We start from the raw sequence: 19,036 nt of genomic DNA, 5'->3' as shown, positions 1-19,036 counted from the left end.
TAAAGCTGAAACTAATCTATCTCCCCAAAACCACTTTCCAATTGGGTTATTATCACTCAAATGTTTTCTGACCACTTCCTGGTAATGACTTCAACGTCTCCAGTGTATGCGCAAGGCAGAGGGAAGACACTACCAGTCCTTTCCAAAAGCTACTCTGTTTTTCCAACTAAGTTCAATTTCTGTTACTACTACTAACACACACACACACACACACACACACACACACACACTCCAGAGACCTTTGGCCACTAGTATTAACTGTTAGGGATCTTCTGCCAACCATTCCTATTTTCCTTAATAACCAAAGGAAGATCCCTCGGTACTGCATGGCTACAACAATCCACAATTTATAATATCCACGTTTGTAAAAACTTTTCCACTGTAGCCATGAAAACAGAGAAATTTTTAGAAATGCACACACCACTACCCCAAGTTCTCAAAAGTTCAACACTAATGATTTAAGTATTTCTTAAGTGAAAGTCAGTTAAGTACCTGAAATCACCAAAAGCAATTAGACTTGCTGCATAACGGACCAGGATCACATCTCTAAGTGACAGAGCAATCACATCCAAAAAGCGAACGCTTTCAGTGCCTACTGTAGCACCTAAAGCAGTTTCCTAATCTGTGAAACAAGAGATTTATCTGGAGGATCCTTTAAATGTTGACTGCTATATTTATAAAAATCCCTGACTATTTACCTGTTTAGTACAATGAAACTGAGAGAAACTGGGTAACAAAACTGTCAACGAGGAAAGAGAGAAAAGGTTCCTTATGCAACTGTTACTTAAACATGCCATCTTTCATTTAAACTGAAAACCAAGAAAAAAAAATCAAATTTTGCTAAAAAAATTGGGCAAAGTGAACAAGTTTATTATTACTCTTCTTTGCTTCCTCAAAACTCACAATTATAAATGATGTCATTTATAATAGAAAACACGAACACAGGCTTCCAAAATTTGAAAGCACCAAAATTCTGGGCTGGAAGAAAACACATATTTACCCTGAGTAAAAATTCTGTTACATCAACAAGACAAATTTTGACATAGAAAAATACCTGTTTTATTTTAGAAACAAAGTAGGGAGGCAGAAGGGAAAAACTAACTGCAACTAACCAAAAAAGAAAAAAAAAAAAAAAGAAGAAGAAAAAGAAAGAAAAGAAACTGCTTCCATATTCATGAAATAGAATGTCTTGTTATTTTCACAGACAGTAAAAAACTGTTTAACATCCTCTTTAGTCTCAGTACAGAGATGTGTCCACGGATCTTATTTGGTCTCCTCAGTGTGTAGAGTTTACAAACCTAACTAAATTTAGAATTAGTGGGAGTTATGCACTTATATTCCTTATACATAGGAGAAGAAAAAAAAAAGACCCTTTAATGCCAGCTTTGAGTTTGGCTTGATTTTTTATGACTTATTTAGAAGCCCCAGGGAATGAAAGAGTCTCTTAATGGAAATACTGACACAGTCTTAAATATAGTGACATGAACAAGCACTTCTATGAAGCTCCACCATGATGTGACTGACCACTGTAGCAAGTCTGAAATGCACTGAGTATCAGAGAATCAATTACAATTGATTTGTTGATAAATGCCAGTAGGACAGCAATGCCAAAATATAGAGAATGCCTCTACGGAATCAAAATTTCATGTTGGTAAGCTGGTTTTTAACAGGAAAATATGGAACATGTATGGGATCTTTATTCTTACACATGGAGGAGGGAGAAAAGGTAAAATCTCTGCATAGACTTTCTCTTATGCTGACATGTGATTCAAAAATAATCATTCTTAAAAAGTCACAGCTTTGGCTAGGGGCTCTTGGCAGTACGGCAGAAGAGTTTAAATGAGTGGGTCTACATCTGTGCTTTGTTTCTTAAGTCTCATCTACAACAGGTAAACAATAAATGCCATTACTTAATGAAGTCAAATTTGTTAAAACTCCATTTGGTTTTATTTGTCTATCTGCTATGCTTTTTATTCTTTGGTGGATTTTCTTTAGACTAGCTAAACTTTTCCACTTTTCATCCTTGCATTTCCCTGGAAGTCACTCATTTATCTGAAAATTGATTTAGTTTCATTTTATACTTTCTACATTTTTATTCTGCATCTTTTAAACATTTCACTGTCTGAAGCTTCATTTTGTTTAATTTTTTCCTCTTCTTTTATTTTACATTTTTTCTTTTAAAACATTTTTTTAACCAATTTAAACTTATTTAGGATTCTTTTTTTTTGTTTTGTCCAGTCACAGATCAACATGTGTAGATTAAAATGTCTTTTATGATTTAAGGAGCAGACAGACTAAATCACTAAAACACTCATTCATTTAAGAAACATTTATGGAGCAAATATATGAAAGACACTGTACTAGTGTTAGGTGAGTTATGCAGTTAACACCATTCCTGGGCCTCAAGGAGTTGTTAATACATACATGGCACTGACAGGCAGTACTAAGGAAGAGATAGGATGTGGCTGCACTTCAGAAAACAGTTCTCCTACATTCAAATGAATATGAAATCAGTGTTGCTATAATACCACAATGTAAAAGGACAAGGATGTCTGGATCAAACACAACCCTAAAAAGTCTGCTAAACTAAGCTGCTTCATACTTTTGATTTGTTTGTAAGCCATGTTGTATGGGGCTGTAAGTCTCAGCATTTATGTACATTTAGGCTTTTTCAGGCTCTCACGTGATACCAAATAACAAAGAAAACTGAATGAAAAGCCACCACTGAAGGAGAGAGCAAACTGCCCATGTTGCCAATGTTCTCTTTTTCTCTCTTTTGTCTGCCATTAATTTCTCAGTTCTTCACAGTGGGTGGGTGGGAGGAACACTGGTGCAACTTCATTTACATGTTGCAAGTGAATCCATAAAGAAAGTGTAATTTTCAAAAATCAAATAATCTGAACTTTAGAAATAATCCATGTAAATGTGTTTTGCCCTCATCATTACTGACAAATAATTATTAAGAACCTGTGGTGTTCAGAATAGTGCTAAGTTTTTACAATTCTATAGTAACCCCAGGCATACCCAAAGGCCAGCTTTTGTATAAATCTCATTTAAGAGACTACTGCTTTGAAATAAGTAATTAGGAAAGTTCCCTTTTTGAAAAGGCTATCAGAAAGACAATTGTTCCTTAGTCAAAGGAATTAGGAGCAAATTTTCTCAGATCTGGTTAACCCTAAGGTTATTGATTTAAAGGGGTGGAATAGGACATAAGAAAGAGGAGGACACTTAGAGAAGAGGATTGTTAAAGCATCATCCTAGAAGCTGTGCTTAATATTATCAGTTTAGGAGAACAGAATATTTTCTATTTTTTAAATTGGGACTTAAATTTCTGCTATCTGGAAATTTGACTTACGTGAAATACCTCATTCCCAGATGGCCTTTGTTAGGTGAGGTACAAGACAAGAAATTGGATAACCTTTCAAGTATCCTTTAAATGTCACTGGCTGGACTGGTGACAGAGGGTTTTATTATTCTCTGCTCGAGCCCAGCAACAGTCATTTGCATGCCAGGAAAAGAATGTCTGGAATAATCCAAAATGGCAAGGCTTCATTCTTTCACTGCAAACAAGAAAGTGACAGCACAAAAAGGGAAATAAAATAAGAAAAAAAAGTATCCGAGGTAGATTTGCTGGTCAACAAGACCCCAAAGAGGAACATGGTGTGTACGCAGGTACACTCATGCACTGTGAGTGTACACACTCAACAGACACATGGCCCTCGATGCCATCCCACCTTGACTGCTCTAAGGCTTTCTCTGAGCTGCCCCCAAATACAAAACCTGAAACTGATGCAACAGATGTGATTATCCACCACTCTCAAAGATCTGCCAAGACATCTGTTGACATCTTTCTTCTGGTCCATTTGAATATGGTCTCAATGACAAGTGGCCTCGCACACAACACAGGGCTCTAGTGAGCCAAACACAGGGAGGGCCTGCATGGAGAGGCTCCTGATAAACACTCTGTGTGTAGAATGCAGGCACGTGGGAGCACCTCATATACACGTGGACTGTGTCCCAGAAGAATACTTGTTGCATCAGTGTCTAGAACTGAGAGTGCATTTCTCCAAAGAAACTCGCTGTAAATTCAGGTGAAATCCCAGGCTGATCCAATGGTTTATGGAAGTCATGAGCGTATCTAGATTTTGCTACTGATGCCACCTTAAATTCTAAAGGGCACAGTGTGCCGGAGGAGAGAGAAAAAAGACAAAAAGAACATTTTTCTCTCCTTGAGGGTCACTCTTAGTCAAGAAAAAAGTTTTGGGGATGGCAGTTGACCTTCTCTCAAACTTTCTAGCTTGGTTCCTCTTTCCTTAGTAACCAAAATGCCTTGTTCTCTCATCCTGTTCCAATTCTCCAGCTGTGGCAGGCCATCCAAATGGACCCTATCTCCCAGACAGAGTCTCCCATGCACCAAATAAATGACTTCTTTTTTTCTCTCCATTAAAGTCTCCATTTCTTCTTGGGTATCCATCTCAGTCAAGCCAAGGGGAAGCTAGCCTGATTAATTCACACTAACATAGAAAAGACTCCCATTGCCTGTGTTTTGGCTACACCAGATGTGTCTAAGTAAGAGGGATTTTAGACAGTTTAACAAAATGAAGTTTCAACATTCAGCCTCTTGGGAGCAGGATAAACTTATGAATTACACACTGACAGAGCAGTGGGGCTCAGAGAGCAACCATGTGAAGGTACTGGGCATTTATAAATTGTTCATTTGTGAGCTGTGAAAAGAAGAAATGTGACAGGGACTTGCCCTCAAGCTGAGCAAAGACGGGAAGTCCACGCATTTTAGATCAAGACTTGTCTGATGTCCTCTTATCGAGTATACTTCTTAGAAAACTCTCTTCCCTCCTTCAAGGGAGAGAGAAATTTAATAGGCTTGGTTTTGAGGGTAAAGTCAAACTCATTCAAGTTAGTTAAGATTCCAGTGAGGACTCACTCTGTAAGGTGACAAAAATGGTCCCATCTGGAGAATATGAGCCCTGATTCGACAGGAATGGAGATGTCCTTAGCCGACAGTTCAGGGAACAGATCCTCCTAGGGGCTAGAGGCCTGGATTTCAGTTTGTAATGGGAATTCACCCCATCAAACATCTACAAATTATCATTGGTTAACCTAATACAATGAAAATGGATTATAATTTTAATTTAGATGACTTAATTCAACAGATCACACTGACTGACTAAATTTCCTTTGAGTTTTACTTAACAGTTCTGATCAATTGTAACGACATGACTAGCAGTGTTAGAATTATTTTAATCAATATTTACTAAGAAACTACTATGCCCTGGCATGATGCCAAAGACTGCAGATAGTACACAGAAATAATGTCTATATAAAAATTAGTAAAAACATCTTTGTATTTGCTTTGACGGTTTCTAGTAATAGCTTCAATTGGGATAACTATAATAAGCCAAAAAGCTTCTCCCACCTCGAATTTAGTAAGAATAAGAGAAATAAAATTCAGTGATACATTATCCTTCCACATACCAACTTTCATTTGGCTTTTTGAGTCCATATATTTAATAAAATGCATCGTGAGACAGTCACTATTGAACAAAAAATGGATGATGGATAAATGGACAAAATTCCTCAGCAGAGATAAACCAGTAAATTGTATTTAAAGGTTTTATCGTGGAGAAAAATTTGAAAGTTAAAACTCTTTGTACTACTGTAGCCTTGGGGGAGAGAGCGTTAATAGCAGACTTAGAAAACGTCTTTTTAGGTGAGGAAAGAAAGATATAACCAGATGGAATGGAAGGAATTTGGCATAAGCCTGTATGCCAGAGAAAACCATAGCAGTTGCTCTGAAAGCATTTCTTGAAAGCCCCTGTTCTACTATTCATACATGCATGGCAACCCATCTACGACTGAAGCAACACCACCCTGAGTTCCCACAGATACAGCCATGTATTGCTTTGATCTGAGACCTAGCAGATCAGCCTTCGGCCACCTGTCTTTCTTAATTCTCCACCCATAAAAACAAAAAAATTTAGTCTGCTCTTTTAAGTTTACACACGTGCATGAAAAACCGGAAGTTTACACACCTAGGTTGGTTTCTCACTGCTTGCATAACTAAAGAAAATATATATTTTTTTATTTAAAAATATAACTTGGCAAATGAATAGTCTATAATGTGGACCAAGTGCATTTGGAATGCTTTAATAAAAATGAACAGCCAAGATATTTAACTTTGAAAAAAATCAACTATACAGGCACACTTTTCCTTCTGAGCTGATATTTTGTCATCTACGAAAAGAGCATGCATTTTCAGAAGACTCACCACACTGGATAAATTTCATAAGCATATTATGCTGTTTTTATTAGGCAATATGAAAAAATTTGTAAGAAAAAACCATTTTTAACAGATTACCAATTACCAATCACTGTGCTTCATTAAAATTAATTTCATTTTTTCCAAAAATCTTTTGTTTTTGTCTATGCACATTTGTATTGTCATAATTGTATTTGGTGTTGCCACAGTTTTGAATTGCTTTTCATTTAATAATACATGATAAATATTTCTCATGTTTCAAAATCATTATAAATATTATATAAAAAGTTTGACTTTTATGCTCCCTTAATCAGATTTGGGATTAGGATAACACTTACATTTTTAAAAACTGAGATACTTCCCATATTTTTCTATGTTCCAGAAAAATGTATAAAACATGGGAATTAATTATTTCTTCAAAGTTTGAAAAAACATGGATCTATCAAATCATGTGTTTACTAAAAATCTTAATTTTTCCCGAGTTATTGGTCATTTAAAACTTTTCTTATTTATAAATTTATAATTTAATGAATGTGGATAATGCCAATTCATTTCATAAACAAATTTACACACGGTGTATTGTCAAACAATTGTACATAGTACTTCATCATAATTTTTAAAATCTTTTTTGTTTAATAACTATATCGATTGTTATATCTTCTTTGTCATTTCCAACTTCAGTTTGTTTTAATTTTTTGCTTATTTTATTATTGCTTTCAAAGAGTCACCTCTTGACTTATTTATCTTTTATCAGCTTTCCATTTTACCTTTTCTTGTTTTATTTTTATTATTTTTTTCTATTATCTGTATTTGAATGACTTGACTTCTTTTCCTTTCTGTGAAAATAAACACTCATAAAGCTCTGAAATACTTTCAAGTTCTGCTCTGGTCACATTAGTCAGATGTTAATATGTAGTTTCTTCATTTTCTTTATCAGCTAAACAGCTTTTTACTTGCACTTCTTCCTAGACCTAGATTCCTTACAAGATTATTCTTGTATTTCTGAGTATTTGGATTTTGTTTTTATTGTTGCAGTTGGAGATGCAAACAGAAAATGAGGTTGATTTAAGTCTTTAAAAATGTACTGATAATTGTCTCAGAATCCTCATGGTTCATATATCTTGTACACATTTCCAGGCACTTGAAAATCAGATTTCTGGCTAAATGATCTAAATGGTATATTACACAAAACAAATTTAGATTCCTTTAAAAAAGCCCTATTGTTTTACATATCAAGCTCCTCAATATTATAAGTACTGGATGCAGTAACATTTGTACAGTATTTATCACAGGGCCCAGAGTATCATAACTACTGCATAAATGACTGTTGGTCATAGGTATAACAACAACAGTAACAGTAGGCAAGTAGTAGTGATGCTCTTGCTACCTCTTGTGCAGCCTCAGCTCCACTACTGGTCTGGAGAAGAGTAACTACTATGTGTTCTTGGTCTGAGATTTTCTATCTGTGACACAATGTGGCTGGACTAGATGCTTTCTGAGGTTATTTCCAGCTCTAGCATTCTAAATCTCATTTGTTGGCCTTTTCAGGACCAGACTCTACCTATACCAGATGTAGGTCACAGATATCGCTCGTTCCAAAGTGACCTGCTCCAACACTCCTTAAGAGCAAATCTCTCTGGGAACTGAAGTCCAGATAGAAAACTTTACCAAACCTGCCATTCCATCTGAAAGACTTGGACAGGTAGAAATAGATCCACTATTTCTGGAACGAAAGTAAAATCGTCAAAGCTGTTCATCAGCCCTACTTGTGCTTTCCAGAAATGATAGTAAAATTTCCAAACCAGTTGAAATCAGACCTATACTTTTCCTTCACGAAAGCTTGGCACCCATGTTAATTTGTGATCATTTCCCATAACTTAGCAATCAAAGCATTTAAGAGAAAAGATGGAATACAAAGTATTTGTATGACTGGTTATATAAAACCTGGCATATTCCTCCATTACAAATTATTCATAAAGGCCAACATATACCTCTCCTTTATTGTTATCATTGAGATTAAAATTATCATTAAGAATGAAAATTCTAACTCTTAATATTAAAATTGAAAATTTCTCAGTAATCTGTAAGACTGTCATCTACTGACAAACTTATCAGCTGGCAATTAAAAACAAAACAAAAGCCGTTAAAACTGAATTACAGGCAGCACATAAATAGTCTGATGTCTTTAGGTGGGTCAAAATAAACTCCTCTGCTGCAGCTTTAATTCTGCTTTAAACAAGGTACCACGGTCACTACTGCAAAAAGCACAGGCTTACCTGTGCGGTAGACAAAGTTGCCTTCGGTTTCTGACGACGACGGAGACACCAGTTCCTCCTCAAACTCATTGGAACTAAAAGATCCCGAATGGTTTCTTTGCCTGGTTTTCCCCATCATGGCAGTGTTTGTGGCCATGACATGTCTCAAAGAGTCGTTAAGGTAACGGTTCAACAAGCTGCTCTTGTATTTGGGGGGTGACACATAGTCCTCGCTGGCCTGGGACTCTGGCCTCACTCCAGCTTTTATGACTGAGCTCTCACTTTTAATCACAGGATGGTGAACTGGAGTATTATAGCTTCCTTCATTCATGTGGTTTCTTGGAGGGTTTTCTCCATCTAAGGGGCAAAAATAGCGCCAAGTAGTATTTACGCATATTTTTCCCCAACCGCCCAACTGTTATATTTAATAATAAAAATATACGTAAAGGAAGACTAGAGTGTATAAAATTATACATTATGCAATTATATATTCAAGATTAACTTTTAGGCAAAAGAAAGGAATTTATGTAATCTCTTGCTTATGGTATTTTAATTTTAATGAATTTCACTGAAAATATTATTTTGACACATGATAAATCTATAAATGAGAGGAAACAGCCATAATTCTGTTGCTCATTTATAGTACTGTAAACATGAAGTTACCTCATGCAATAAAAAGGAACTGTTATGGCACCATATTTTGTGGGACCAACCTTAAAATAGCAATTGAGGTAAACTTATTACAGAGGCAAAGCAAAGAAAACAAAATAAAAACATTAACAAACCTTCAGAACACGAATCATCACTGCTTACACTGAGCCGCTCAGCGTTTCCTTGAACATACTTGTTGTATAACTTTATTCTTAAAGCCCAGCTTAAATCTGGCTGTCGAACAGTATTCTTAAGCCGACGTCTTGCATTAGCAAACCAATTCGACACCTAGAACAGTATTATTTTTCAATTAGCAAAACACTAAAAAACATTACCCGTTGTGCAATTACTTTCTCATAAAGGATCTCAGCCTTTCTCTACTCTGATCACTAAATATTCTCAGAAAATACGAGTACGGCACATTCGTATCCATTCATTTATTTGACAAACATGCCCAGCACTCACTACAGAGATTGGGTGATTACTGTATTCTGGGAATAAGAAAAACGAAGAGGCTTTGTCATCAAAAAATAATTCAGTAAGAGAAAAGTCTAGTAATAGGGGTAGAAAAGTATATATTAATAAATAACTAATATAAGACACATGGCATATAAGACATTAAAATAAAGTAATACAAGAGTCCAAAGGAAAGAGGTGTTACTTTCATATGTGACTCAAGACTTCATGAGGAATTCAAGCTTGGCTAGGCTTTGAAGGAAGGCCAGACTATGTCAGGTACAGTGGGTAGGGCAGTGTATTCCCAGTAAAAAGGACATGGGAACAAATCCAAGTCACATTCCAGAAACACTGGGAAGAAGTGAGGAAGAGGGAAGAGTTAAAGATGACCTTGAATTATTAAACCTGTGTAGCCAAGAGTGCCATTTTGAAAAAGACAGTATAACTTTTTGAGGATGAAATGACATTTGGTTGAGGAATGTCTAGTTTGAGGTGCTAGAAAAGCATACAGGTGAGATGTTCAGCAAGAAAATGAAAGTGGCATTTGAAACCTCAGGGAGGGGAAGATCAGATTCAAGAAGCAAATGCACAGAGGTGATAGCGGGAGATGTGAGAGTAGTCGGGATGAAAACAGGGTGAAGGACCAAGCTTCGGAAACTACCAGTGATGAAAGAGATAGGACCATAAGAAGAGGAGCTAGCAAAGCAATCAGAAGTAGAGCAATCAGAGAAGGGGGGAGGAAAAAACACTCTGCTTTAAGCTGAAAGTCAAGTGTTTCTTAGGCAAATAGATAAAGGCAAAGAAACAAACATTCCAAAACAAAGAAAAGTTACATCCATTATTTTTGAAAGCTGTTATTGGATTTCTAGAGGCTAAAATGGTACTTGAAGTTTCCTCCAAAATATCAGGCTATCATCAATAAATAGATTTTTTAAAACCCGAGAGGGCAATATTTGCCTTTAAAAGAATGAAACATGGGAAGAGAATTAAGTCTTTTCTGCCAATTTGGTCCAGAACATGATCCCACATTACTATAATGGTTTGTGTGGCAATGTTTGCAATGGAAGTTTCTTTTTCTTTTTAGATTTGTACTATAAATACACATTTTTTTGCACATTGCTCAAGCCCTAATTATCGGATGGAACTGTGGTAAATTCTACTTAAAAAAAAACCCAAAATAACATTTTTTCCCCTCCTTGTCCCCATGGGAAAACACATGGTGGGTTTTTCCATATATATTCAATATTATCTCCTTTGTGCCTTGAGCGGGATAATTATCCTTTCAAATTTATGCACAATGATTTGTATTATCTCACCAAGGCATTTCAGAGTCTTAGTCTCAATTCCTCTTCCTGTTAAGCTGTGCTACCATTACTATGATTCAGTCTGACTTCACATTCTTGGTCTTTTCCATCCCCTACAGACAGACAATTTCTAAGACTATTCATACAAATAATGTACAAATATTATTGTGTAGCTATTATACTTTAGCCATGGTATTAAGTGCTAAAAATGGATAAGCTTGTCTCCTGCACTAGCAGTGAAGAAGTAGACATGATTCACTGGGATACCCGGGTACCTATTCGCTGCGGCAGGGGTCCCCACAATTATTTCATCATATATTACAATGGAATAATAATAGAAATAAAGTGCACAATAAATGTAATGCACTTGAATCATGCTGAGACCATCCCCCACCCCAACCCAGTCCGTGGAAAAACTGTCTTCCATGAAAACGGTCCCTGGTGCCGAAAAGGCTGGGAACCACCAAGCTGCAAAAGCACAGAGTGCCTGGCCCTTTCTTCATTACATCTCTGAAACCTCCCTCTGATTCTCCAACTCACCGCCAATGTTTTCATCCAACCATTACTACTAACTAGGAACTTTAGAACATCTTTTCTAACATCCCTGTCTTCCATTCTGTTCTCTGAAATGGATCAAACCACCAGCATCAACTTCAAATGTTGATGCATCATTTTGATGTAATCACCCCACTTTTTCAAAGCCTCATAAATGTCCTGTTATCCTGTAACTATGGTAGAATGGAGACAGCCCTGGTTTCCTGTTCTGAATTTCCCAGAAACGTGCTGTATGAATTTGGATAAGTCATTCAAGTTTTCTGAACTTCAAATCCTTCATCTATAAATGGATTTGGTGGTTCCTAATATCCCTGCCCACTCTAAAAGCTAAGATCTGTGAATGTAGCCCAAACTCCCCTAAAACAATGTTAATTTCCTTTCTAGTCAGTATTAACCTCTTTTTTGCCCTTGGCCAGTACTCTCTCTAGCAATCAGATATGTGTACTTATATCCTTCACTGCTCCACTCACACTGAGAGGGCAGCCTGCAACTTCCCCTATAGCACTCATATTTATTAGAATTCAACCCCAAAACTTTTTTGTGTTACTTTCTTTACTAAACAGCATATAATTCAGACTAACCTTAAATCTTAACTAACTTTAAATCTTAACACAACAACCACATAGTACAGTGTGAAACCCAATTCTTACAAAACTCTTCATGTAATAAAAATGCAATGGCTTTCTATTTTAAAAAAATACACTATAACACAGACAAGACTGGGGAACCTTTATATGTCATGGAGAATTAGCTAGCTTTTCATATAAAGAAGTCATATCCTTTTTTCTGTTTTATATACTCATAGTTTTTATCATATTGTAATAGTTACACAATAGGAGATTTTCCAGAAAGGCTTGCTGATGTCTAACATAGGCTGTTTCTAAACTGATTTCATAATTTTGACTGGCCACCAGTCTGCTAAAATATTTGCTCTGCCAGTATTTTATTCCCAGAAATTTACAGTACAACCTAACAGCTGGACTCAGTGTGAGGTATTTAATATCTATTTGCACTAAGTCCTGCAAACAGCAGACAAATAGCTGTTTAATGAATTTGCATAAATTTTTTTGCAATTTTTTCTTGATGAATTCAGGCAAACTCCATCTGTTTCACTAAAGGCAAAAATACGAGTGCAAATTTTCTACCTTTAACCTACTACAGATTCCTTCAGGCTGTCATTTATGTTCTCTTTAAATTGTATTTTACATGGAACAGGCCTCCTTAACCAGGGTAGGTTTTGGAACAAACCTGTCAAACTCAGTGCTTTATTATATATATAACCCATATTTTATAGTGAAAGCTTAGAGAATCAAATATCTAAAAGCTGGAAGAGAAAACTAAATTTTCATCCCACTCTAATGGAGGTGTTTACATTCATCATATTGACAGAGCAATCATTAGAGTAAACCCAAAGGGATAAACTGGCATCTGTCCACCTTTGACATACTGAATTAACAAACTTATTCTGAGTTATTCAACTGAAATACTGAGCACCTTATTTCCATGCCATGTAGTGTAACACTTGGAATAATGTAAAGGACCAATCTGAGATTCTGTTGAATATTTATTTAACAGTTGCTCTAAGCTTTGTAGGTGATAAGGGCATATAAATTTCAGCATAAGCACTTGATACCAACCAAAAACAGAGCTAGCTATGTCAACACAGGGGTCAGAATCTTGCAACAGAGCAGTTTTAACAAATGGCACGTGGACATATCACAGGCATCTGAAACTTCTATTAGAAGAAGGATTAACATCCAATCATTATTCCCTGGTAAGCTCCATATCCTTCAACAATACAAACCCCGATCACATACCAAGCTTTATATTGTTCCATAATAAAAGAGAGTACATAGTACATTTTTATAATGTTTGAACAATGATCAGCCAGAGGAATCAAGCACAGTAGAATATTTTCGTTGGTTAAAAAGCAAAGCACACACACACACAAATCAACTCCCTGTAAAAAGAAAAAATGCTTGTATCTCATTAGGAAGATGCCAGATTAATAATGTAAATGAGTCAAACACAATTATAGCAAATTAAGACAAGTTGCCTAGTCTACCCAATAGAAATAAATGCAAGTTGCATAAATAAGTTTTTCTGCTTCATTTTTCAGGGATGAAAAAAATGTAGGAGCTGATCAATGTCCTCAGAGTTTCGATTTATCAGAAAAAGTACCTGTTGTGGTCTTAAAAAAATATGTCCTCCACTAAAGTTTCAGTTTTTTATTTCTAGGCTTCAAGGGAGATAGCTGACCATGGGTTTCACACCTTTCCTTATCAATTTAAGAGTAGCAAAAAAAGGTAAAATTACTTTGCATGAAAAGTCTGACATATAACCAAAATGAAAATGTTACGTGTGTAAGAAATTCTCAAAATATAAGACATTCTCGTAGGTAAGGAATAAAACAGTTATGCTGACCGCTTGTTAATATAAACCATGAGATGTAAGAGATAGCATCGCAATGAATAAGAAAAGTTTGGACAGAAATAAGGGAAACACTTCATATTTGTCTATAGACACTAATATATGACATTTTCAGACATTTTGAAATAATAAAATGAGTTACACTTGCGTCTGCATACAATCATACTGCTCTCTGTATATTCCCTATGATGGGATGGATTTTAAAACAAGAACATCTTAGACAGATGTCAAGACATTCTCTTGTTGTCAGAAAGGTATTTTGGAAAGCCACATGATCATAGTGTTATTTCCCAAAAGGAACCTATTCCTTCTAAAAACATGTCCAGATAGTTTACTATTTGGAAAGCCCTGTCAGGGGTGATATGGCACATGAAGATGAGTAAGACACGAGCACTTCTCAGGAAGCCTGACTCCACAGGAGAAATTTATTCACTGGGAGAATCTGACTGATTACATACGGATCTAAGTTGCAGGGACCAACAGCTTTATTCAGATCTTTATATTTTTTTTCCCCAGAAGTGTAAAGTATTTACATAATTAGTTTGGTTTCCCATAGACTCAGAATTTGCTTTGGATGTCTAATTTATGTCTGACTTATACAAACCCCCCTATATAAAAATATATAGATAGATATGTGTGTAAGTACATGAGTATACATACACACACACACACACACACACACACACATTTTACATAGATAAACCCATTGTGCCTAATTAAAATAACTGGCCTCAAAATGGATTATACAGAAGGTCCCTTGGTAATTCTACACATTTTGATTTTTTCCATTTATTACTTTAAAGTTCCAGAAACCAACCTCAGTTATAGTAAAATTAGGAAATCGTTTTACACAGGTATCAATTATTATAAATATCTTTACTCCATTTAAAAATTACATATTTTTTGCATTTTTATTTTCTGAACATTAGTGTAAGAGAAAAAAGGGTTTTCAATGAAAATTTCATGTAAATTACAAAAAAAAAAAACAAAACTAATAGTCTTACCAAGATCTAAGTGCAAAAGGGATTATTATTTGTAATTTAACTATCATTACAGGTAAGAAAACTTAAAATGATAACTACTTGCATTGCAGCTCAACAAAACTACTGCATAAGAAAGTTTAAGTGGCTCTCCTAATGACAAGTGCTACTTTTCATACTTAAAAAACGTTTAAAAATATGTCACAAATGTTTTTTGCTTTCTGTATGAGTGTCCACCACTAAATATGAAGCTATATAATCAACCAAAATAATCTAATGTTTTATTATTGACATCATTGTGAAATATTCAAATAACTCTAAATAGCATACATGTTTAAAATGAAATTTGAACATATGCATCATTTTCATAAATCAAGTTCTTCTGACTTGAATAATTTATTGAGAAACTACTTTGGTAAATTACTGGAAGGTTCGTCATTTTATGTTAAACAGATATCAAGCCAAGAATATAAAATTTTACCCTCCAGTGCTGCAGCAAATCACTATTAATACTATTGCCCGAGAATATGAAAGAAAACAGATATTTTTCTCTATAATTGTATTCTGAAAATCAGCAGAAAATATATATTATAGTTTTGATAAGCCTGACTACAAGTCAACTTTCATGCTTTGTCAAACTTTCCAGTAATTCCCAAAGAACAATTTAAAATATTCTGGAAAGCAATTTTCATTTTATCTAATTTTTAAATTTTGGGGTTCCCTCTTACTGCAAATTGAACGGAATTGCCAAATTTTCACAAAAGCAGTTATGTAGTGCTACTGTAATGGATAAAACTTCTCGGCTGATCTAGCTCCACCTACTCCTCTTTCTGAATAAATGTGCCTGTTGGAATGTATAAAATTTCATGCCACCATATTTATTAAACTGTGGTGTGATGAAAAGGGCATTTGATCTGGAATTACGTTTTTTCATTTCCAGGCCTGCTTCTGCCTCTTACTGACACTTCCGTGTGCCTTGGTTATGTCCTATGTAAAATACTGATAGGAACTGCTCTACATTATCGTGTTTTTGTGAATAGCAAATAAGATTAGGTTTGGAAAAGCTAGTCAAATGTAAAGTCGTGGTGTTCACCAGAGAACAAACAAACTTGCACCATTTTCTGTACATGGCAAAGTAACCCAGCCATCTGAAACCTGTCTCTTCTCCTTACGACCTTGAGAAAAGTACCAACAGCAAAGTGCTGTGGATTCCAGGTAATGCCCACGATGCCTCCCATTAAAAAAAAGTATCCGAAGCCACTTTTCGCCTTTCTACTCCCCACTTCTAGCTCTGTCAGTAAAGGTGATTTTGAAAGTTACCCTAGACCTGAGCTTTCATAAGGGGCCCTAACGTGGGACGCCACGCTGTGTGGTTCTCAAAGTGGGGTCCTGAAGTTTCGGCATCACTTGGGAATTTGCTAGAAGGGTAAATTATCAGCCCCACCCCAGACCTACTGAATCAGAAACTCGGGGTGGGGCCCAGCAATCAGCGTTTTAAGAAGCCCTCCAGGCGATTCTGATGCACACCGTTAAGTTTGGAAGTCATTTCCTGTAGCATCCTCCGGATGCGTCTATATAAGTGCTCCTGAGTCCAGACTGCCAGCTACCTTCTTCCATAATCCTGCAGCTGCACCGAGTGACAGGTGAGGGTGAGAAGACACGCAGAAACTCTTCCCCACGCTCGGCCCGCCCTTCCTCGGGGACAGACGCCACGTGGAGAGCCGCATAGAGTTAGGCGTGCGCGCTCCTCAGCCCCTCGCCCGGGGCGGATCGGGGCCCTGCGGGTCCCATTACCTGCACTAGCGTCATCTGCGAGCCCAGGGCCAAGAGAATCTTCTCGGTCTTGGTGGGGTACGGGTTGTCTCGGTGCTTGTAAAGCCACTGCTTGAGGGGCCGCGCCATGTCTTGCAGGGCCTGCCGCTTGTGCCTCACCTTCCCGCCGTTCTGCCGGGCCCTGCGACACCAGAGAGAGGAGGCCCTGGTGAGTTGCGCCGTCGGGGGGCCCTGCACCCCGGGCACCAGCCCCGCGTGCGCCCTCGCTCCAGGAGCCCCGAAGTTGGGGCGACTGCAAGGGATGGGAGTCCCGCAGTTTCTGGGTGGGGAGAGCAATTTCAGCACCTCTCTTTGCAAAAGCCCGCTCGTCGCAGGGGGGCACGTGGCAGTGCAGGAGGCTGGCTTATGTTGAAAGGGGGATACCTTGAACTCAGTAATCCCAGGTGAGAGGTTTAGGAGAAGACGGTGGAATGATTTGAAGAAAACTGCTAATCTAGTTGCAGGTCTGGGCGGCATGCTAGCTAGTCACCCTTCCCCTGCCTGCTGACACGGTCCCCGGGAGTGGCCCTAGCCTCGTGGGCCGGGCAGGGTCTGCTGCCGGCTCTGGAACGTTCTCCCAGGGAGCTCTTGCCTGTCACCTGGGGCTTCCCGTTACCTGTGTCGAAGGAAAGGCTGCCCCCTGGACAGCGGGAATAAAGCAAAGAATGACAGTTCTGTTTCCTTGGATCTTCTAGGAAAGGGGGGGAACTTTCCACAGGGTTTGTGAAAGACGGATGCAAACCCAAAAAAACACTGGAGGGGCAGTTTCCCGCCAAGGGAGAGTTAAAGTATGACAAGCTCCGTTCCACCAGGTAAAGCGAACCGATCTCAGGAAAAGCATACTCCAAGAGGGGGAGGCGGCCGCAGCCAGGCAGCATCCCGGCGTCGGGCCATGCGCTCCCCGGCGGCTCCGGGAGGTGTCGCCGCGCTGCCGCCCGCGCCGCTCGGGGAGGCTGACGCGCCTGCGCCGGAGCCTCCTGGGCCTCTGCCTCTTTAAACATTTTGCGGTGCGATTCCGTCCGAGCCGGCTGTAACGCCGTTTGGACGAAACCTAATCTCTAGTTTACTAACCGGCAACGCCGCAAAGCGAGCAGCTGATGCAATCGTCCCAGGTGGAGACCGCCAGGGCGGCCACCGCTCCCTCAGGGGCGCTCCGGGAGCCGCGGGACCGGCCGGGCAGAGGCTGCCCCCACGCGCCGGCGGCCGGGGCAGCCAGACCCCGCGAGCTTCCGCACCCCGACCCCCCGCGCCCCATAAACCGAAAGCGGCAGGCCCCGCGGAGCCCCGCGCCACGGACACCCTGCGGGGAGCCGACCTTCCAGACACCTTGGCCCGGCCGGGCGAGCCGCGGGGTGGTGGCGAGGGCCTCTCGTGACAAAATAGGAAGGTCGCGGGGCTCGACCTGGGAACGCCGACTGCTCGGCCTTGCCCAGTTTCTCCGCACCCCGGTTGGTCCTTTCGGCCTCGCTCCTAGCTGCGCGCGGGCGCCCGCGACCCGCAGGGGTCCGGGTAGCGGGGGATCAAGGGGCAATACCCGGTGCCCTCGATTACGACAAGCCTCTTTGGAACTGTCCTGACGACCTGACCCCTCATGTTTTGATAAATGCATCCCTTAAAATGAGAACGCGCGAGCCCAGGAGGCGCAGACCTGTGTGCCCGGGCAGTCCGTGCCCCTGACCCGGGCCCGCCTTCCCACTTGACCCCCGCGCCGCCCCCACCGCTCCGGGCCGCAGGCGGGCAGGGCCCCAGGCGTGCGCGTACCCGGTCCTCCGGTGTCTCAGGCCGAGGTTGTCCTTGAGGGGCGGACCGTCGGGAATGCCCACCTCGGGGCGGGGGTGGGGACTCTCCAGGACGCCACCGAAGGGCCGGCCGCCCCGCTCCCGCTCCGGAGCGCCTCTGTCCTCAAAGAGCACGGCGCCGCTGAGCTTGTTGAAGACGATGGTGTTCATGGTGCGGGCTGGCAGGGACGCGCGGCGCGGCCGCAGCGCCTGGGGGCCGGGCCGCCCGGAGCTCCGCGGCAGGGCTCGGGTTCTAGGAGAGGAAAGCGCAGCAGTTACTTACGCGCCGAGAGTGCTCGGACCTCTGCGGTCGCGGCTCCGAGCTGGTCCTGGAGCCCCGCCGCCAAGCAGGGGAAAGATGTTTCGCCGCTTCGGGACCAGGGACCCCTGCCTCTCCCCACCTGGCTACACCCCGCCTCCCGGCACACTCCCGGGACAGGCACCTGCCCTCTTTCTTGTCCGGGCGTTGCAGCCAGGTTCCCCACCCCCGCCCCAAGATCTTCAACTGGTAATGATTTACCCCGAAAGCAAAGGAAAG

At 39.8% G+C, this 19,036-nt stretch overlaps 1 protein-coding gene across 1 annotated transcript in view; it reads right to left on the bottom strand.

Moving 5' to 3' along the window:
• The window catches only part of MKX (mohawk homeobox), an 86,145-nt gene extending 67,321 nt beyond the window's left edge, over window positions 1–18,824 (bottom strand). Inside the window, exons 1-4 of the mRNA XM_045533188.1 lie at window positions 18,482–18,824; window positions 16,703–16,862; window positions 9,318–9,471; window positions 8,554–8,889 (exon numbers count right to left, since the gene is read on the bottom strand). Of these exons, the coding sequence (XP_045389144.1) occupies window positions 8,554–8,889; window positions 9,318–9,471; window positions 16,703–16,862; window positions 18,482–18,669 (838 nt within the window). The 5' untranslated portion in view covers window positions 18,670–18,824. The remainder of the gene's footprint in view (window positions 1–8,553; window positions 8,890–9,317; window positions 9,472–16,702; window positions 16,863–18,481) is intronic.
• Between the last annotated feature and the right edge of the window lie 212 nt (window positions 18,825–19,036).

This window comes from Lemur catta, chromosome 1 (assembly GCF_020740605.2).
Source record: "Lemur catta isolate mLemCat1 chromosome 1, mLemCat1.pri, whole genome shotgun sequence".
Classification (NCBI taxonomy): domain Eukaryota; kingdom Metazoa; phylum Chordata; class Mammalia; order Primates; family Lemuridae; genus Lemur; species Lemur catta.
This window is presented reverse-complemented; position numbering and strand designations above follow the sequence as displayed.